Source organism: Clytia hemisphaerica, unplaced genomic scaffold (genome assembly GCF_902728285.1).
Source record: "Clytia hemisphaerica strain Z4C2 unplaced genomic scaffold, Clytia hemisphaerica genome assembly, whole genome shotgun sequence".
NCBI lineage: Eukaryota > Metazoa > Cnidaria > Hydrozoa > Leptothecata > Clytiidae > Clytia > Clytia hemisphaerica.
In genome coordinates, this window is record NW_027103676.1 from 687,037 (window position 1) to 709,757 (window position 22,721).

A 22,721-nucleotide genomic window follows, 5' to 3' on the forward strand; every position below is an offset into this window, starting at 1 on the left:
CCACTTGCTGACAAATCAACCCCAACCCAGTGCACTTGGTGCACTTTGTCCTGAGATATGACCTCTAAAGTCCAAAAAATGACGATTTTGATGACGTCAGCATTTTTACTGAGATGGATAAATTGGAACGTCCATGAGCTAGTCATGTAGCCCTGATCATGGGCTTTCAGAAAAATATATGGTTTAGTATGTTTAAACCAACTGTTGGCGAGATGTAACGATTTTAAAATCAAAAAAAAGTGCTGACTCAGCAAAAATAAGCGTTTAAACGATTTTAAAATCGTTATATCTCGCCAACGGCTGATCTAAACATATTAAACCATATACTTTTCTGAAAGCCCATGATCAGAGCTACATGATGAGTTTGTCGATGTTTCAATTTATTGCTCTCAGTAAAAATGCTGACGTCATCAAAATCGTCATTTTTTGGACTTTAGAGGTCATATCTCGGGATCACGTGGTCCAAATCTCAAAAGTGACCCCATTTTCTTTATCTACTCATCGAGAGGAATCTCCCTGTCTAGTTATTTTTGACATTTGAAAACAATTAAAAATCAGTTGTCAAGGGTCCCTTGATTAATTGTAGAAAAAAGTACCATGTCCGCCATTATGGATTTGAGGGTGTTCCCATCTTCATGGGGGTGGGGCTTCTTTTTGGTGATTCCTGACATATTTCTGGACCTCTGTGTAAAATTTCATCTCTACACCATTTTTCTCTGGGTAGTTATGCAATTCTACCTGACTATAATGTAATTGAGCCTTCCTTAATGTCATAATTAGCATAACATTATCAAATACCTATCAATTACTGTACGTTGGTCTAATGTCAACATCCCCCTTCTAATTTCGACAACCTTCTTTAAAGATAGGGATAATTGCAAGGTCAGAATCGCTGATGGAAACCATTTTTCTTTCCTTAGCGATCAGAGAGGAAAATACCTTTTGTCTATAAGTCATCCCAATCTTCCTATTATTCCTATCTCTAAGGAAGGGTGTCGGAATTAGAAGAGGGATGTTGACATTAGACCAACTTACGGTACCAGAACCAATCGATATCCAGTCAATTGATTTGTTATCAATGTGTCATCGATTGAAAATGAATCAATTGTTTTGAGTGGGAGTCTGACACTGTATAAAAAAGTTTGTCTTTAGTGTTATATATCTGATCAATCAAAACTCAAATCCATTGTACAATCAGTATTCAAGCAAAGTTGATACAAATTTTCCAGTAAGATTTTGATATTGACTTCAACAACAGTCTTGCCGTTTTCCCTCGCATTCATTTGGGTTGACCCGGGTGAAGGCTCAATCACTTTTCAAGTGAACCGCTGTGAGTGGGAATCCCAAACTTTGACGCCTGCGTAGCAACCAAGCAGTTACATCAATATGCCAAAACATTTTGTTCAACCACCTTCACTTCAAGATAGGCCACCATAGAAAGAACTTCCTTTTATAGGATGAACCATATTCATGTGGCTTTCAGCCTTGCACTCCATCACAGAGCCTATTTGAGATATTTTACTAACACCTGTAGCCCAGAGAAAAATTTTAGACCTTTATTATTTGAATGCATGCCTTTTTAATACTCAAATATAAAAAAAATTAAAAAGATTTTAATTTGGTCATTAGTCAAAAAAGTCATTAAAATTGATTAGCCTCTGCAATGGAGTGCAAGGCTGACAGCCACATGAATATGGTTCATCCTATAAAAGGAAGTTCATTCTATGGTGGCCTATCTTGAAGTGAAGGTGGTTGAACAAAATGTTTTTGGCATATTGATGTAACTGCCAAGGTCCAATGACCACTATCCCACGAAGCGCCAATCCAACATGCCAGACTCTCAATCGATACAATCGATAACTTTTTCCAATCGATGACTAATCAATAAATAATCAATGAATTGGATATCGTTTGATTTCGATAATTGATAGACAATCGATAATCAAGATTTTATGGGAAGCTCGACTGGCTATCAATTGTAATTGTGATCGATTTTCCATCGATTTATTATAAAGATGTTCGATATTGATCACAATTGACAGCCAATCGAGTCCAATCGATTAAAAAACTAATCTATTATCAGTTAGAATAGTCTTGATTATCGAAATCGATCGACATCCAATCAATCGGTTAGTTATTATAATTAGTCATCGCTCATCGATTGACATTGATTGAGTCTGGAAAATGACAATTAACACATCAAAAGGTAGCTTCTATCACTTATAGATTGATACCCCCTGCTATGAATAGACCTTTTCGCCTTTCCATCCGCCATCTTGAATTGTATGCAAAAATACAGGAACGAAAAAGCCGTGGTTGGATTTAGTTGGAAAATATGCAAAACATATGCAAGTTTACACAAAGATTAAAAAGTCAACAAAGCATCTTATAAATAAATTTTATAATCATTAGAACAATAAAAGATGGAATTTCTTAATCCAAAAAGAAATATTTACCGAACAACAAAAGCCTTTTAGAAATTTGTTCTTAAAGACATAGCATATTCTGTTTTCATGCCATTAAAAAATTCCACGAAGACGGAGTACACACCAACTTTCAAAACACGCAAACTGAAAGCAGTAATTATGACGTCACGCATTCAGCGGGTTCAGATCGATGTTTTGATTTGATCGTTTGGCGGTTCTATTCCCAGGAGAATAATTTACCGTCAGCCGAATAAGGATTATTTTTTACCTTCGCGGGTGATTTTTCAGTTTGAGTTTATGTCTAATGTTATGGTTTTTTGAAGTGCTTGTTCTAAGAGATGGGCGAATTTGATTATTTCTAGTTTTCAAAAGAAGCAAATTTAATCTTTCTTCTACAAGATTACACTTTGATATAATGCCAATTATGCATGTAAGTTTTATATTAATACTTTCTTTTTGCATATGTTTTGCATACTTTCTAAGGGAATTTCACCACGGCAATTCGGCCGCCATAATTTTTGCATACAATTCAATATGGCGGATGGAAAGGCGAAAAGGTCTATTCTTCTGTGAAATACTAAGTGCTAAGTAAACGATAATCTTTCTTACAACACAACCTAATCAAATATCAACAAATAATTCTACCTGTAAAAATGAAGATCATACCTGTCTGTTGTGTTTGTCTGTATTTGTTGTTGTGTGAAGTGATGTTCAAGGGCAACTCTAATTGTAAGATTCATATCACTTCATTGGTGCATTTACTAACTACACAAACATAAAATACTATGCTAAAACAAATATAAACCTCTTTAAGTACTCTAAAAACATCGAAAACATGATAAAAATACAAAAATCCAGAGCAAATCTGACAGCATAATCGAATCCGCCATTTTAAAAAACAAGAATGTTTACGAATGCTTGGTTCCACCTACCTAGCACTTGCGGACTGGAATCATTGAATTTTATCTTAGCAAGTGAGTCCATATTTTAGAATCTTCGAGAATGTTCTAGAAGTTTCAACTACTTTCGTTTTCTAAATTTTTCATTACACCGCCGCCGCCGCGAAAGACGATCGTAATACTTTCGCTATGCGAAATTAATAATCCCGTTACAGCCCATCAAATCAAAATTATATTATAGAGATTACGGGCTAGTCACACACGTGAATTTTAAAGGAGACACTAGAGGTAGGGAAACGAATACAGTTTCTAGTCTGAACTCTTTTTTTTTCACTTTCTAATTTTTCTTTTCTCAGTTTAGTTTTAAATACAGTCTTAAGTTAAGAATATCTTGTCTCTAAGAGGGGATGATCTGAGAACATGTTTCACTAGAGCTATATACAATAATAACAAAACTCTGGGGAAAAATCACAAGCGAAACGAACACAATCGTTGACTACTGATTGTAAGCGAGGACTCAGATATAAAAATACGCTCTTAAATAAAGGACACAATTCTCATCCTCTACATTCCAGCTATTTCAATCCAGAGAGAAATAGTCTATTACTTTCTTTAGAACGAAAATAGAGCACATTTCTCATTATGCGGACAGTTTTTTGCGCTAACCGCTACAAAGACTGTATTCGATGAATTTGATTGTCCAACAACAAAAATCTACGTGAAATAAGATGGAAAATATCAAAGGACTCTTCAAAATAATATAATCTCTCAAAAAAAAAATGCTATTAAAGAACATCTTAAAAAACTCCTTAAAAAAACTCTTCCACTATCCACAGAAAAAGCTGAACACCACCGCATTTCCAAATCAAATTGACAACGTGTTCGCACCACACTATTACTGATACAAAAATATTTCCAACGCTCTTCAATAAGCAATTTAAAAAAGCTTATTTAAAAGCAAAACCACCACCATAATAGCATCAACCAACCAGAGAATACTGTTCAAGAGAAAAACCCTCTCTTTCTCTATTAAGCTGTACGAAAACAAAAAAACTATAATCAGTCATTAAAAATAGCCGAATACTGCCAGACCGTGTATTATACAGACACAACACATCCATGCCAAATCTAGAAACAAAGATAATGACGTAATCTTTTTTATCATCTGACGAGCCTCAGAATAGCCCGGTCAATTGTTTGTTTGAAGTATTTGAAAATAGACTAACACGACCAGGGGCTGTAGAGGGGGCAATTCTGTAATCTTATAACTTGAAATACACTTCATTTTTTCAAAACCCAGCCAGCTAGCACACGTTGCCTGTTTAAAATTCCTCTTTACAGTATACAAATACAAAGAGGGAGGAGAGCTAGCTAAGTAATTCAGACAGATTTCTCGTTAAAAAATCTACCTTTGAGTGAAAGAAGTCATTAATGATATGAATGTAAACAGAAGGGATCCGTCTAAATTTAATGTCAACGGTAATTTCCTTTTACAGTAGAAACAATGGAAATGCTACAACGAGAAATCATACTTGTTGATAAGCAAAAAGCATTATTCGACATCTTTATGTAAATTAGACATAAAATTTTTAAAAGTATGAATAACCAAAATTACAAAAAATGATGAGACCTACTGTCGACTTCCCAGGGTATTTACTTATATCTCTATAATGATTATGGGAATCAACTTTTACCACCACCCTCCCCTAAAATTAAAAGCATAATCTTCCTCTAGTGCCTTCTAGAGACTCGAGACATAAACTAATTTGGTCAATATTTTGTTAGAACAAAGTAGACAATCTTTAAAACAACTTCAAAAACACCAACATGGAAAGGGCTTAGTTTTTTTAAAGCCTGCAAAAAGCACACGTTTTTATAAGAACATCCAAAATTTTTGAAGCCTTCGGATATTCTTAAAGTGTTCTTAATTTCGCCATTTTGTGAGTATTTTGGGGCAATTTGGGTGTTTAAGTATGAGTTCATGAAGCCTCAAATGTTCTTAACCGTGTCCTTAACATTCTGGCCACACAAGCTTTATGATTCTTATAAAGTTTGTTCTTACAAAATAAACGTGTAGTCCTGTTAAAAACACATTGGATCCAACACATTTTTTACGTTCAATCGCGACACGAGGAGCACCAACTGATTTATTAGCTTTTTTTTTTAAAGTTGAAATTGTCAAGGAGATGGAAAACTACCATAAATCACTAGCATATGATTTTATTATAAGAAAGACACAGTAGTCATTTCACTTCTCATTCTCACATCAAACGTCACTTCAATAACGTAAAACAATTTTTCAAATAATGACTAAATACAGACGCAAATCATATGATTATTCAAGTATTAGCTTTGGATACTATTAGAATTAAATAGAATTGACCAGATTGGGCTCTTCAAGAAACAAAGGGGGGAGTGGTGATTTCAATTTATTCCCCCGTCGGATAATTTAATCAATCCTGGACATATTCAAATTTATGCCATTGATATGGCAATTTATCACAATATATCTTCGAAACCCTATGAACGATTTTCTGGAAGAGCCCATTATAAGAAAACATGTAGATAAAATCAGCAGCAAACCATCATCATCTAGGTCCGAAGGGAACAAAAAATAACTCTATCCACAGCTCGCGAGAATCTATTGCAGTACCCAGTTCCTAGACACGACGCACCGGGTACGGCAGGTGCAGTGGCCGCCGTACCAGATTTTCACAAAAAAGATTTCCCGTTTCCCGTCTCAAAATATCAAGAATTGAAACATACAAAAACCACATACCTTATTGAGGTGAAGGCAGGGGCGTTAGCATTCAAGGAGGCAACAGCAGCTGCAGAGTGACCCGTTGGTTGGTGAAGTGGTTGAGAAACTTCGTTGGTGATCAATAGATCAGGTGAAATGGAACCTTCCGTCGATGTATCCCCATCCTAAAACAAGAAATCAAAAGTATTAGTTAATCGAGTTTATCGACCTTCTACTATTTGATACGCTCCATTATTCGATAATATTGAAATCCATCGTCAATGAGAAACTCTCATAAACGGCGCTCTACTATTCGTAGCGAGCGTCAACTGTATTAGAATTAAAGGACGATCAAAATATTCGTCATTGCGATTCTCTGGAAAATTCACAAAGTTCGCGTTACTGACGTAATTCCTGTATAAAACAACTCAGACTTTTCCATTGCGTAAGAAGTTCTATCATGATTATTTATATTTTATAAATGGGCTAATGCAAATTTACCAGAATTACTTGAAACCAGAAAAAAATTGACGATTCAAGCTAATTTGGTATAACAATGTTTCTATCAAGTAATGTTTGTTAACTTGTAAAATAAAGCTTACTTTAAAGTTATCAAATTTTGCACATGGTCATAGAATAATTTTTTTTAAATTTCCACCTGATATCATATGATAGCATACTACATACCTCTAACTAATGTCCTAGAATCGGGAAATTTCGAATCGTTAAATTTGGACTACCCTTTTCTCATCTCGTCGTCTATTCTCAAAGAGCTTTTAGAAATCCTCCTATTTGCTTCTTAATCCTGTCTGCAGGAATGACTGAACCGACCGGAGTGAAAATCAGGCGAAAGATTGACAAAAACAAAAGCAATAGATTTAAAACATAGTAGGCAAGAACAAACTTAATCTTACAATTAAATTCCAGAATGGAAAATTTGAAGATTTTGATCGAACACCGTACTTCTATTACGTATGATGATTTTGATCGAACATCGCACTTCTATTAATAATTTTGTAAACCTTCGCTTCAATTCTTCGCAAGAAACCACAGGCCATGTCTGATCAATGTTTTGATAGCGCATAGCGAATGTTTAGAACCGTGTTCAAGTAAAAGCTACTACAAATTTACAATGCTCAACGAGTGAACAATGGTCGGCAGACAATATTTATTGTTAACAAAATGTTTCAATCTGTTTCAATGACAGTTCTTCAATTTGAATTTCATGTTTGAAAATCAACTTTCAATTTTACTAATAGATGAATTTTTCATCCGGATCTAGGGTAGTATATCTTTTAATGAATGTTTTGTGTTTTCTTTTAGAGCATCGGTTCAATACAGGATGACAGAATGAGGAATATATTTAAGCTGCATCAGTGCTAGATGTCTAAAGCTTTGGAGAAGAAAACTCGGCTAAGTTTGGTGCTACAAGGTAATAAAAAAAATCACCTTTCATCCTAGCCTTAGTGAAATCGACGTGTAGAAGACGATCCCACCGCGTAGTTTCAGATTCAGGACGGAATTTTTAAAAATCGAAATAGTACACACTTTTTTGTTAGAACAATTTTATAAGAACAATGAGGCTGAAACAATTCAAAAAATAAGAAAAATTAACAGCAATCCTGAACGTCAAATTAAAAAAAAAGCATATAAAGTATAAAATTGCTCAATTTCGGCCTTACAAAAAGTATAAGAACAATTTGAGAACACCCGAGACTCAACGAAAGTTCACTAGTTCTTACAAAAAACAGTATACTCAGAATGGTACTTTAAAAATAGAAAGTTGATCACAAGCTTCCTCTTCAACAGTATATAGTAACGTGGGAGCACAATTTTTTTTCTCGAAAATCGGGCTCTGTGACTTTTCTGGTACTGTCATTTTGCAAGAAATAAGAAAAAAATAATGGGCCAATCCCGAGAAAAGCTGGTAAACGGACGGACGAACGAACGAACGATTTGAGAACACCCGAGCCTCAATGAAAGTTCACTAGTTCTTACAAAAAACAGTATACTTAGAGTGGTACTTTAAATAGGAAGTTGATCACAAGCTTCCTCTTCAACAGTATATAGTAACGTGGGAGGAAATTAGACAAATTTTTTTGCACAATTTTTTTTCTCGAAAATCGGGCTCTGTGACTTTTTTAGTACTGTCATTTTGCAAGAAATAAGAAAAAGATAATGGGCCAATCCCGAGAAAAGCTGGTAAACGGACGAACGAACGATTTGAGAACACCCGAGCCTCAATGAAAGTTCACTAGTTCTTACAAAAAACAGTATACTCAGAATGGTACTTTAAAAATAGGAAGTTGATCACAAGCTTCCTCTTCAACAGTATATATTAACGTGGGAGGAAATTAGACACAAATTTACAGATATATTAGTCGCCTCATATCAAAAATGTTTTTCTTCCCTTTCCCTTAAAGTTTCTTTCAAATCAACTTTGTATATATATGAATATTAAAAACAAATAAATATATTAGTGGCTAGGACAGAAACAAGCGCAAAAAGGGGAACCTAACAAGTGGGAAATCTTTCAAATGAGGCTCTCTAATTTTTATAAAGATTAAAGGAATCATTTCAAAAAAAAAGTTTCATTTGATCAAAATTTTAGTGGCCAACCTTTTCTTCTAAACCGATCAAAAAAGGGACCTCTCAGAAATCATGAGCAATCCTGAGCAATCAATCAAAGTTTCGATTTTTCTTTAAAGCTACTTCCTAATTTAAGTCTTTTGGGACTTTCCGGTGAACATTATTAAAGAAGATGTTTGAGCCGTTATCAAAGAAACATTCGCCCCAATTTATCTTTACAAGTGAGTCCAGGTACCGTCATCGGAATATGATCAGGGGGTTTGCTTTGTTTCTGATAGGCTGGCGAATGAAAAATTAACAATTCTAGATTTTATACCGGAGAATTCTTAGCAAACCCAGTGTATTGATTATGTGCGTGGGGCGGCGAACAGAATTTTAACCCAGTGAATTGTTATTCTTCGTGCCTTACAACGGCGAAATTTGCTCTGCGCCGGGTCTAAATAAGACCCCTGTGATATACAATAGAAGGATGACCAAGAGGAAAAGGAATGCACTTCTTCTGAATTGCAAACAAAACAGTATTCAAAAGTACACCTTTCATTTCAGATAAAGAATTAATTTTGCCGTTGATTTCACACATCAAATTCGCCCTGGATTCGGTGAACTTCGAGACGGAAAGGATGGAAAGAAGAGCTTTGAGCCTTTAAACACTATTAGGAAACAACAAACCCAAAAAGGGGAAATTTGCCCTTTTCCTAGTCCTTTGATATGATAAGCAGAACAAAAGAGAAGAGATATATCCGATTTTAGATCGTATATTCTATTTTTGAATATTTTTTACCCCTTGTAACGCATAGAGGATACTTTCGAGGTGACGTCATGCGCCGTACCGCGAGATTTTCCCTCTAGTTTTTAAAAGTGTTTCAGGGGCACATTAGATGAAATAATCAAAATTAGATTAGATATATTGATAACTTCCAAACACAAAAAACATTGTTGCCATTTAAAGAAGATGTTTCTCTGTTATGGTTTCGTTTTCAAGTAATATAAAAGAAGACAGATTCTGTCTCCACAAGTCCGGAATAAATTCACGCACGGATATAGAGATGTTGCTTTTTGTTTTAAAATTGGTATACCTTTATGAAAATGTGGCCGAACTGACGCAAATATGTATCAAAGTGAAAAGATATCGTTCACAAACTAACAAAAGATTTACTAGAAAATTATACGGAATTTTTGCTGTTTCAAAAAAACTTTTTCAAGACGGTCAGTCAGACATAAAGATAAAACACGGAATTGCAAATGACAAAAATTTCACTTTGAGCCTCAATGAGTCATCAACACATAGACACAAACAAATAGTGGTCTTGTGAAGACAGATATCTAAAACGAGAGAAGTAAACTAAAAAAGAAGAAGAAGAAAAACGAGAACGTGAAAAAAATTATGAAAGTAAAGAAAGTAATCAAACAAGCTAATACGAAGGAAAAAAAAATCGTTTGTCTTGGCATTAGGATAATATTATAAGGGAAGATGAAGAAAGAACATCTGATGCACTTTAAGAAAAATATGTTCCTCTCTTTGATTATGGTCAGAAAAAAAATTAAAGGAAAAATATTATTTTCTAAGATTTGAAAAACTTTGGATAGGAACAAAACAGTGGAAAGAAAAGAAAAATTAGCATAACTTGCTGTACTGCAGTTGTACAATTTTCTGTCATCGCTGACACACCCAATACCAAAAACCTTTCAAATTTAAAATTTCCGGCAAGCCAGCAATCAAATCAACCCTATAGTTCGTAATCTTGTCTATTCTTAAATCAGAGCATCCCTTGTGCTAATGAAACTTTAATAGACATGTCTATATGTCCTACATGTCTATACCTGCTTGTCTGTAAGTAAGAAACTAAATGGTAATAACAAACAAAGAGAACCAAAAATGACTAAGGGGTTGTTAATATGGAGGCGGACTGCCCCATGTGAGATGGGATAGATTTTCGAACGTTAAGTCACAGTTTTTGACGATGAGTCAAATGGATAAAAATAGATCACGTGACGTTCGAAAATCTATCCGAGGCCCACCTTCCATGTGAACAGCCCCTAACACTTACGTAGCCGAGATGAGAAGACATTTCATCGAAAGTCTCATAACCTTCACTGGAATCACATTCAGAAGGGACATTGTTATTCACTTCAAGATATTTTCTGTTGTGTCCAACACCACTATTATAACTATGGCGATTTACAATTCCATTCAAACCCCTCTTGTCTGGTAAATCACTACTGTAATAGTTGGTTTTTAACATGTTTGTAGTATTGTGTGGAGCTGTATGATGTGGCATTGTATTGAAGTCGTTTTTCAAGTGAGTCGTATGCATATTTTGAAAATCAGGTTTTAGATTATTGGAAAGTATATTATTGAACTCTGTTTTTATGATGTTGGGCGGTGGGTGGTGAAGGGCGTGGAGATCAGGTGAATATTGAGGGCTGGGCGTTCTACAGATCACAATACGTTCTGGTTCATCTTCATCGTCAGAGCTGACTTCAGTCAACCAGACTTTGACGTGGAACACTCGTCGCATTGGATACACCATGTTTAGAAGTATAATATGACTCAAAAATCTACTTTTGGCTTTATATCCAAGGCTTTTTTGTGGAAGATATAAAAATGATTATCCAAACGAAAAAAGCAAAAACCATCAAAACCAAAAAAAGTCAAGATAAGTTACAAATACAACATTTGGATTAAATTCCCCAACAACATATTGCTTTAGAAATCATGCATGACCAACGACCATCCTTAAAGAATCCACCAAATGTATCGGTTTAAATCAATACACGAGAGATGATTTTATGTCTCGGAAAAAAAAGAGTCACAATGACAAATATAGAGGCTTTTCTGTTTTTCCTAAATATAAAGATTAATAAAAACCTTAATATAACCAACTAATAGTGGTTTCAGATTTAAGATTAAGTTGCAACTACAACTGAACAAAATAATCTGTGCAACCCCTTTAAAAAAGAATTTACTGAGAAAAAGTCTCCCAAATCCAGATCTTATCATATTCTATGGTGTTCTATTCATGATATGCACCATCGCAATGTCTTCTGACATTACATCATGGACCTAATAGCTGATTGGTTGTAAGTGACGTAAAATCAGTCAATACGTCACTCTCAACCAATCATCAGTTGTTGGGTCCGTGGAAGACATTGCAATGGTGCTTATCATGAATTATGGTATTTCATGACTCGGTCAATCATCATCTTAAGAACACGAAATTAAGCGATTGTCACTTTCGATCATTTTTTTGGTCCCAATCACATCTAAACCCAGGCAATAACAACAACTTTGAACTACATCCAAATGTTACTGAAATGTTAAAATCGGTAAAACAGGACTTCAAAAATGAAAAGACATAAACCCCAACCACTCTTGAAAAGCTGATTCTTTTTCATAACTTTCAGTCTGGCAAGACAGGGCAAGAACATGAAAAATTAAGTTGAAAAAAGTGAATCAATCCACTCATAAAACAATAATTTAATCTAACAGAATCTACTTTTTACATCTAATACATTTCCTAGTTCCTGGTTTTTAGACTGGATTTTAAATCTGTATATATTGTTGATCATAACATAACCTAGTCTGAACGAAAATTTAAAGAACAACATGGAAAAGAAAATTCTATATCTCTAAAAAATCTCTCCTCAAGAGTGAATGGTCTTCAAAACTACTGTAGTTCACACATGCTTTTCCAAAACATTATACGTAAATTATACTATAAGAATAATATGTTAGTGGAAGTACAACTAACTCAAAAAATGAGAAATAATGTGGTGATCTAGTCTAGATTGATGGATTTGTAAATGTAATTAGAGGATAACTAGTTCAAAGAATTTCGAAAGTCTTACTTTTTATGCTTACTAGGAAAACATGCCTGGTCTCAAAAAATTGTTTTTAAAAACAACGAAAAAATAACAGTGGAAACATCTCTCTCCCTTTCCTCGCCATCTCCCCCTCTGTACTCTAGAAGGGAAGAGAGATACAACACAAATCCAGCTAGACATACTAGACCCAGACCAGTATCTTAATACGAAACAGTACGACTCGAACAGAATAAAAAATGGATATAAAAAAAAAGAATAAGAAGAGAAAGAGAAATAGATTTTCATTTTCATGGTTCTTCTTTTTTGGTCCAGTATGAAAGAATAAAAACTTATGTTTTATTTTTTGTTTTGAGTTTTTTCAAATTCTCTATTCCTTTTCTCCCCACTGTCTTTCACTCTTTCTCCCTGGCTATAATTTCTTCTTTATTTTTAGCGCAGTTTTATCTCCCTTCTTCTATGTGAGAACTTGAACTGCCATAACTGTTGACTCTCGCTGTATAAGAACGACTACCGTCCGTAACCGAAAACTTAAACCTAGTCCGAAGAAATTCGTCGTTTCTTTATCGCCTACCATCATCGCTACCGAAGAATTCATTTTTCTTCTTCTTCATTTTTCTTCCTATTTTATTTTTAAAACCTCTTCCTTTTTTTTGTTTCTTTTGTAGTATTCGTTAACACATCTGTATTGATGTTAGTAAATATTTGATAAATTCTGTCCATTGTTCGTCAAATTATTATAAAGCAAAACAAAAGAGATTTTTTCGGACAACAAAGGAACAATCGTAGAAAAAAATAATAACAATAAGGAAGAAATGATAAACATTGGCAATTGATGAAAATTGAAATTTCTTCTTCTTCGAAACGCCTCTGCTTCAACTTTTCTCGGTTTCTTTCTTATTCTTTCTATTTCCTTCTAATATTTATTCGGGATTTTTTTTCGCAATGTTAGTCGTCGGCGGATACATACTATTTTTAGAATTCTTTATTTTTTTCCCTTTTTTTTCATCACACTTTTTCTATAAAAAAGCAGCCCACGACAAACGTACGTTTGGTAACAATCTAGTGACAAAAAAACTGTGTTTTGTTTTCAATGTTCGCTCCTTTCTCGTTGTTTTTGAAAATTTCTGAGAATTTCCGTCGGTTTTGTTTTTCACGGTTTCTCTCCCTCTTCGATGTATTCAACTAGTCATCATCACCAGGTTTTCACAAGTCTGCTAATGTTTTTTATATGAATACAATTTTATAAGATCACGAGGCTCGATTTTGCTCAAACACAAAAACAATTTAAGAACAGTCAATGACTCAACTTTCAAACATTGCTAACCAATATGCTGCTCTTTTGCTAGGTATTCGATAAATTCAGGAACATTTCTAAAAAGCAACTCAGCCTAAAATTCACGAAAAAAAGTCGAGGTTCAGCAAAAATTTACTAGTTTCTATAAAAAAATTTATTGTAACCCAATCCGAAGTATGTTTTCTACTTCTACCTACTTTATCCAAAAAAGAAGAAATCATATTCAAAAACAAACACCAAACAGGGACAAACTACTAGACACTATAGACGAAGGGGGAAACATACATATTTTTCGCACTAATAAAGAAAACAATCAAAGAAATAGAAATGGCGACTAGACGTATGAATTTATGAAGCGATCGTCATAATGGTGAATATCGCTCTAGCTCACCCTCAAAATCATTTTGTTTGTATATGAAATGCTTGAAGGGAGAATTGCATTCCAATGATAGGGGTCCGGCACCTACGGCATGCTTTTACGCACGGAGATAATGTTGTGAAACGTACGTGTTTGCGTGCCCACCGTCAGTACATTATATTGTCCAGTCAGGATAACAAACAAAGATACAACATACACGTTTACTATCGATTCTCAGTAAACATACTATACGAGATACGCTAGGATGCCCAAAAGTTCTCAAGGCGGTTTCTATTTTGTAGATTCAACAACATTGATATAGATCAAATCTCTTCCGCTTTCAGAATCAAGGAACATTTATCAAGAATTTATCTTCACGATCAATAGGATGGTTACGCCAGCGCATCAGCACAAACTTCAAGCAAGATCAACGGCAGAACTGAGAAACTTTGTGTAATAATCCTGGGGAATAATAAATAGTAAAATTATTTTCATAAGCAGTTTACCAGCCCTTTAACCCACCTATAATTTGGTATTTGACAATAGCTTCTACAACTTAAGAAAAAAGGCCAAGCTTTATCAAAATATGTTGTGTTGATGATAATCAATCTCAACTGCCGAAAACGTGACAAAACAAACTAAGTCACATACCAGGAATCCCTGGGAATCCCCTTTTTGAGCCCGAGTTTGAAAAGCCCCTTTTATGGGGTTTTATGTGTCGCTCGCGATGGTTAGAAAAAATAAGGTGCGACATACTGCTATCGCGTTCCTAGATGCAAAAGAAATTTTTATTTATTTTTCTCTTAGCTTCCCAACGAACTTCAAACTAACTGCGTTGGTATCTCCTTAGTAGCTCCCGTTGAAAGGTGAAGCCAACCACGGTCACAAAATGGTAAAACGTTGTCTGGTTTGCTTGTCATAATACACATAAACTTCTACAAACTATACTACGAAGACTGTACAAAATAGAATTAGCCCGTCAAGTAAAGTTTATAAGAGAGCTCACTGCACTGCATATATCATTTCATCTCCAAATCTGTCAAGGCAACCATAAAAACAAAGTAAAGCTAAGGTAATAAAAATATTAATTCTCGAAATGTATGAAACCTTCAAAATACATCTAAGACATCTAAGCGTCCGAAGAGGGACAACAGGCGCATAACAGGAGCAATCACATCCTTTGATCACGAGAGAGATTTTTCAAGCAGTCAAGACACATTGGTTTTACTGATATAAGAATTTCTTAATAAATAGAAATAACGTTTAATACCTAGGATGTTGTTAATTATAAAATATGTAATGTATGTGCCTACTGTTTCGATGGAAAATTACTACACGCTCAACCTCTTTACCACCCCCATTCATTATCCTTACATGCTTACACGCCCACACACGATAGAAACATGATGATGATTTCTCTAATAAAAAATTATACAAAATTTTCAATAAGAACACAAGTAAACTCACTTCCTTTTAAGTTGTTCTTAAGATGTTTTAAATAGGTTTACTTTCATCTGAAGGCTTAGTATTTTCTTGGTAATTTCTGAAATGTGAGCCTCGAATAGTCCTTTAAAAACTATGTTCTAGAACTTTCAGTTTCATGATCATATTAACAACAAGCGTGTATTTAATGGAACTTCCATGGAATCAAAACTTTCGATTCTGGTAGTTTTATAGACCATTTCATTTAGCAATCTTTGTATTTTGTATTTATTTTCACAATATTTCCTCTTGCTTAATGTGGCTTATTTCATTCCTGAAAGTTCCATATGTCGAAGTTCCTTGTAAAGGTTTCATTTTTTCATTAGTATTCCCGTTTCATATCAGACACATGTTTCATATTAGGACAGTGTCTGCCTATTGTTATATTGTGCCTGATTGTGCTGATATAAGCAAAAAATGTTTTTCTTTTCCTCTTTCGGACCAATCTTGCTCCACATCCGTGTCAATTCAATATCAAGAAGCTTGAAATTACAATATCACTCTTATTTAAAAACAAAACCTTTATAAACAGGGGGGGGGGGTCGGTACTAAAATCTCAGACATCATGACATTTAGTGACGTGGTGGTACTGCAAAAAAGCTCAAAAATAATTTTAGTACCATGTGTACTAAAATACCAAAAAGGGTGGTCCCTTAAAGAAATTTTTGAAAAATCTTAGTATTTTGTTCTAAAATCAGCCAAAATGGAGCATTTTTTTAACAATTTTGGAAAAAATTTGATTTTTTTTTTCAGGAATTTTCAAAAAAACCTTCAGAAATCTTTCAGAATTTTTCCAATTTTTTAAATATTTTCTAAAATTATCTTTATGTACAGTTCAGCACAGTTTAGTAATAAAATTATATTATTTTGCAGATTGATGCACTAAATTCGACTAGGTTTGTAACAATGACCCCATTTTGGGAAATTTAAAGCCGTAAAAGGGCAAAAAAAGGGTGGTATCTATGTTAAATTGCTCAAAATAATTTTAGTACATGTGTACTAAAATAACATTTTCGAAAAATAGGTGGGGGTATGTCAAAAATTAGCAAAAATCCTTTTAGTACTCATGTATGTCTTACATTTTAGTACTGACCCCCCCCCTGTTATAAAACCCTTCAAAATGGAAATTAGAGCCTTATTGCAACAAGCAATAGACTTCACTCGCGTGATCTAATCGCACTAAATCTAGATATTCATTGAAAAACATAAATCATGAGATTAAATTTAAATTAAGGTTCGAAATAAGATTCGAGTGCAGCACAAAGATCATTGGAATAATTTGAAATGAAAGAGGAGCAGTTTGATCAAAATCTGAAATTCAAGAAACCCGGAAGTTACGATGTAGTAGAATAGTTTATGCTGTGTGTGGCAGCTACACGAAACAAAGTTTTCCCACAGGTTTTGTAGTTAAGGAAGATTAACATTAGGTGAGGAATCATAGTAACGAAAGTATTAATGTATAGGAAACGTCGTTAAAAAACACATTGAAATCAAATTTAGAAAGAATTTTCAGGACGAAACTGAAAAATAAAATCAAAATAATCAATATCTTACGGTGGAGCTTGAAGGTTCATGTTTACGTTTGAGAGAAAATATTTCTTCGCTACTAACATTGAGTTGAACTACCATCGTCATTTTTGCTCAATTCTTTTAATAAAAATTTTAGCGCCGTAAAATATACCAGTGTGCAAAAACAACAACAAATGAATTCGATTTATATTAATGGCAACCAACCGTTCACAAATAAAATTTTTCTTTTTTTTTTGTCAACACATTTTTCTCGAATGGAATTGACCAGTCACACAAATTGCCAGGGGAATTGTATTTCTACAACCACTTACACTTATCAGCAACAGTCTGTTAATTTCCAGAAAATTAAAAAATCTTTTTTTGAAATATAAATCAAAACATATTAGTATAGGAATTCTTCATTCTTCAATTAGTCAATTTGTCGTTAAAAAAAGCGCGACGGCGAAACAATTATTTGTAATAAACTTTACAACATACTTCAAAAAAACTACGACGGTTAAGAAAAAATGCTACATTCAACAATGCTTGGAAACAGAGTTTTTGTTTACTGTTGGTCTCTTGATCGGTATAATGAAAAAAAAAAGACTGAAAACTAAAAAGAAAACTGAAGAAAAAAAACAGGAGATTTTCTGATAGGAAAGCAAGAATTTTCATGTTTAGAGGAACCAAGGGAACAGTTTTCAATGTTTACTGTTTGGAACACGTGTTAGTTAAACTAAAGTTGATTTTACCATGTTCAAAAATGATGTGCAGTGAAGAAAAGAGAGAAAGAGATTTTTTTTCGAACGAGCTCATAAACAAATCGAACGTTCTGTAAACACAGCGAACGAGACATACCATTTTTTGCTGCACAATATTCGTTCGTTTCGAATATTTTTTGTTTTTTTTACACCACTCAGCTTGATGGCATGAATCGTTTTTATTAAATTCATTTTATTTAGCCTCTAGCCTCTAGCTTTACCAAAAGATGGTTTAGTATGGCCGAGCTGTTCTTATTTGTCATGGCATTGTCAGCATAAAGCTATTCCTATCCTCTTCTTATTTTTAGAGCAAAATTGAGTTTTTTTGGGTTTTATGACCAATTATATACTAACTTAACCCTTCATAGGCTTAAAAATCATCAATTTTAGAATAAGCGTTATTATACACAAATCATTAGTACTTATTTTATCGCCGTAAAATTGTCTCATAAGATTGATCTTTAAAAGAAAAGAGCATAATGTTGATATTTTAAGGTAAAAAGGTACTGAGTGGTGACAAAAGAACATTTGAACGAGATTTCAGTATTTCAAAATATTTAAATGCCAAATGGTTGTAACAAAAATCCCCATATTAAACCACTTTCACCAAATAAAACATGAAGCTCTTTAGTACCAATATAGGAGACAACGTTGTGTAGATTGGAATGACTTTTTTATCAAATGATTTTTGAAAAATCACAATCTCACAATTATGAACAGCATCAGTATTTATTGCAAAGAAATAAAGTCATTTTAACCATTAGAAGTCTAAAACGTTCATAACAACTGTGTTATGAACGTTTTAGACTTCTAATGGTTAAAATGACTTTATTTGACTTTATACCTCTGTAAAATTGTTTAGACCACTTTCATGGAACAAGACCACTTACTTTAAAACGATAACTTTGTCTCTAATGAACTATTTAAAGCTATTTTTAACAAGCATAAAAAGAGCCCTTAATATGTTTTCTAAGACTTAAGAAAAAAGAAAAGAAAATGAAATTGGGGCAGAAATTTTCTATTAAAGAAAACAGAACTAAAGAAAAACACTTTAACTTGATCAGAACAAGTTACATGCTAAATGGACCTTCCTGAAGATTGATGTAATAAGAAAATAGGAACAAAATAGCAACAATAGTAAAAAAATCAGACAAAAATATCAATCCAAATCGGGAGAAATGCTTATTTCCCCTGATTTCCCCTAAAATTGATGATAGAAGGGAATTTCCCCAAATACTAAAAATCTGATTTCATGGTCAAAAAGATTTTTCTGGGAAAAATGGCTTCATTCACCTTCTTAGAGAACCTTTCCCTCTGTATAAATTCAAAACTTAGAAAAAAACTATAAAGCAATTTCAAAAAAATATTTCCAGGCACTATTTGGCCCAAATTTCCCCAAAATATTTATTTTTCGAAAATTTGACTCCATCGATTTTTAAACATTACAGTTTCACATCATCATTGCGCAAAAAATCAGAAAAAATTCCAAGGCAATTACGAGAAATGCTTATTTTCCCTAAAAATGACAAAAGGGCATTTCCCAAAATAAGAAAATGCGATTTTCTGGAAAAAACCTGCCTTTCTCTCGATCTTTCTGGAAAAAATAGAGGAAAAAAACCAAAACCAAAAGAGCCTATTTTTAGGCACTTTTTGGCCTAAATTTGCCCAAAAAATTGTTCTTTCAAAAATCAGGCCCTATCAGATTTCAAACATTACCCTTTTACATCATTGTGCAAAAAGTCAAGTTAAGTGTATGATATTTTCATGGGCACTAAATTTTCGCAAATCGCAATTTTTTTCGTGTTTCGCAAGTACAATATTTCATGATTACTTTTAGCAGCTTTTTAAAAGGGCAGAAACTTTCGCGGGCAGAAACTTTCGCGTTTTTCGTGTTTTTGGCATTTTTTCGCAAAAGTTTCTGCCAGGTAAGAAATGAAACAAGAAATTCGCGAAAAATGAAATTTTAAAAGCCGAGGGGAGTCGATATTATCGATATTATCGCAGTGACTAGGATTCGGAATGAGAGGAAGAAGAGCAAAATAGTTTATCTTTCATTTATTAGCATATCACTCTTAAGATTGAAGAAAAAAATGAGATTTGAATTAATTTTTTATTCACTTTCCCTAGCCTCTCGCGAAAGTTATTGCTACTAAAATTGAACATTCACAAAAAACAGCGAAAGTTTCTTCCGTAAATTTTCTTCAAAAAGTAAAAATTGCGAAAATTAAATCTGCGAAATTTCGCGACTTTTCGGTCTCGCGAAACTTTCTGCCCGCGAAAACAATGTAAAATAAAGTTTCCTCATTTTCAGCGTATTTTGAAATTTTTTTGCGTGTATTTAATTTCGTGATTTTGTATATGTATATTTTGAAAAATTTAAACAGTACTAAATTTTATGAGATTTATCCTATAAACTTGCAAAAATTGAGTACACACAAGAATTTAGTACCCACCAAAATATATACACTTAACCCTATTCAACCTAGGCTTTTAGGGGCGGTTCAAACCTAGGGGGGGCTTTTCCTGTACCACCCCTTAACTTTTGATCTAGTTGGTCTTTTTGAATGAAATTTGGCACATAAGGTAACTTTTGATAAATTTTTTTTTTGATGACGTCACTCATTATGCCCAAAGTGAGCAAAAACCTAAAATTTCCTTTGTTCTTATAAATAGCTATTGTATTTTAACAAAGGCTTTAGAAAAAAGTTGTCTGAGTTTAAAAGGCTTATTTTATCCTAAATATTCAATAAATTACGGTTTAAACGATATATTTGACATAAAAAATAAATTTGTATTGGAAAAATGTCAATTTTTATGACACCCCACTGTCAGAAATGTCATCATGCTCAAGGTGTGAAAATTTTTAGGTGTCAAATTTTTTTTTATTTTGAAGCTAAATAAAAGTTAGGAATTTACAGAAAGTTTCATGGCAAAAGCTCTATTATTTCAGGTGCTATTACTGATAATTTGACCTCAGAACAGAAACAGCCCCCCCCCTAGGCCGAATAGGGTTAAGGTAACTGACGAAAGAATGAACGAACACGTGAACAGACGAACGTGGGTCAATTCACAGGACCTCCAAGGTAGGTCCAAAAAGGAAGGTTATATATGACTTACTAAGTATCAAATTAAACATGATATGATGTTCAGATTTTTTCACCTGAGGATTACAGGTCATATTTCAAGCCCTTTTAGAGTCCAGTTATCAGACACTGCCCTTCCAAAAATCACTACAATTTTTGGTAAAAACTGTAAAAATAGCTTTTATTAGTGGAAAAAGACTATAAAAAGCTGCCCTACCATACTAAATATGGCTTGGCTTACCATGTGGTGGGCTGAAATCTAGAATTATTCATTATAAAGGAAGAAAATAAAGATAAGAAGAAAAGTAAGAAATAGCTTACCAGTGAACCATGAATTGTATTTGTGTCAGCTAACGATGTCTCTGTATCTTCTGTGTTTGTTTCCAAACTCAAGGTCGAAAGTGATTCAATCACACCAGAAGTCATAAAAGCTGTAGAATGAACTGCTCTCAAATCAACTTTTCAATAATCCAGGGTAAAAGTTTGATTTTGCCGATATTATTACGATTTACAGACTGCTTATCTTAATTTGACCTGTAATCAAAGAAAAGGATAAAAAAGCAAATTAAAAAATGGTCAATGAATTCAATTAACTGATACTAAGAAAAAGTTTGATGAGTGTAATAATAGCAGATACCTTATCGACCAAAACCTAGTCGGTCCTAAGTGACTAAATTTTGGCTTGTTGACTAAAATTAGGGCAGACTAAAACTTTGGGCCAAATTAAAAGTTCATAAAGCTTTCCTTAACCCACTTTTCCAATCGGTATTACTTTGACAAAGAATATAATAATCATGAATAGAGCCTAATTAAGTTTATAATTTTTAGTCGGTCTTAATTATTAGTCAACCCTTAGTGACTGAATTCTTACGAGGTGACTAAAATTAGGGCTGACTAATAACTAAGGCTGAACAAGTTTTGGCCGATAACGTTATAATAATAAAAAAATGAATTGTGTACAACTCATTGGCCTCAATTTTAGTATTTTCCAAGCCATTCCAGGCACGACGCAACGGGTACGGCAGGTATTAGATTATTAGATTTTCACAAAAATACCCGAAGTTTTCCTCTTCGTCGGTCAAATCGCTATAAAATCGCTTAAATTTCCTCATTCGCCGTACCAGATATAAAAAGCTTCCGTCGTGCCTGCATTCCCACACTTAGTTTTTGCAACAGTTGAGAAAACTCTTCCCAAGATCCCAAAAAATCCAATTAAACAAGTTCAGAACACTTTCCAATCATGAGATATCATTTAAATAGGTTGGCAGGTTGATTTTGTTACTATGCATTTTTAAACAAAGCCTGCTAATAGATTCTGCTGGTCTATAAAATACCAATACATCAGGTGACTGGATCAAAATCATAAAATTTTAAGTCACATATTATCATTATTATCCATCACTGGTCAAAACTTCAAGTTAATAGCACTTCCAAATCACAGGATATCATCTGAAAATAAATAGGTTTTTTACTAATCATAGATTCATTAGCCCTTTAATATAATCTGGTCTGTAAGTAAAATAATACCAAAATATTAAGTTATTGGATCAAAACGATAAAAATTTGATATTCTTTATCTATCAAAATTTTAAAGTTTGTAGCACCTTGCTCTCTTTCTGCTAAGAATCAGAAAAACTAATGAAGCAATAACCCAAAAACCTTAATTAATAGGCAGTTTTCGGCCAAAATTGTGAGTCCCTAAGCAATTTTAAAGTACCTGAAAATTGGACAGTATTAGAGACAGTCTAGTTAGGA

The 22,721-nt window shown here is 33.6% G+C and overlaps 1 protein-coding gene across 3 annotated transcripts in view; it reads right to left on the bottom strand.

Annotated features, from left to right (window-relative positions):
• Nucleotides 1-21,502, bottom strand: part of LOC136803630 (la-related protein 4-like) — a 34,507-nt gene extending 13,005 nt beyond the window's left edge. The window contains exons 1-2 of one of the 3 annotated variants that reach the window (XM_067060360.1): nt 21,288-21,502; nt 6,105-6,250 (exon numbers count right to left, since the gene is read on the bottom strand). In XM_067060360.1, the coding sequence (XP_066916461.1) occupies nt 6,105-6,250; nt 21,288-21,392 (251 nt within the window). In that variant the 5' untranslated portion in view covers nt 21,393-21,502. Of the gene's footprint in view, nt 1-6,104; nt 6,251-10,702; nt 11,502-17,167; nt 17,624-21,287 lie in introns of those variants that run through there. The other 2 variants (XM_067060361.1, XM_067060359.1) reach the window with 2 other exon arrangements.
• Nucleotides 21,503-22,721: the final 1,219 nt, after the last annotated feature.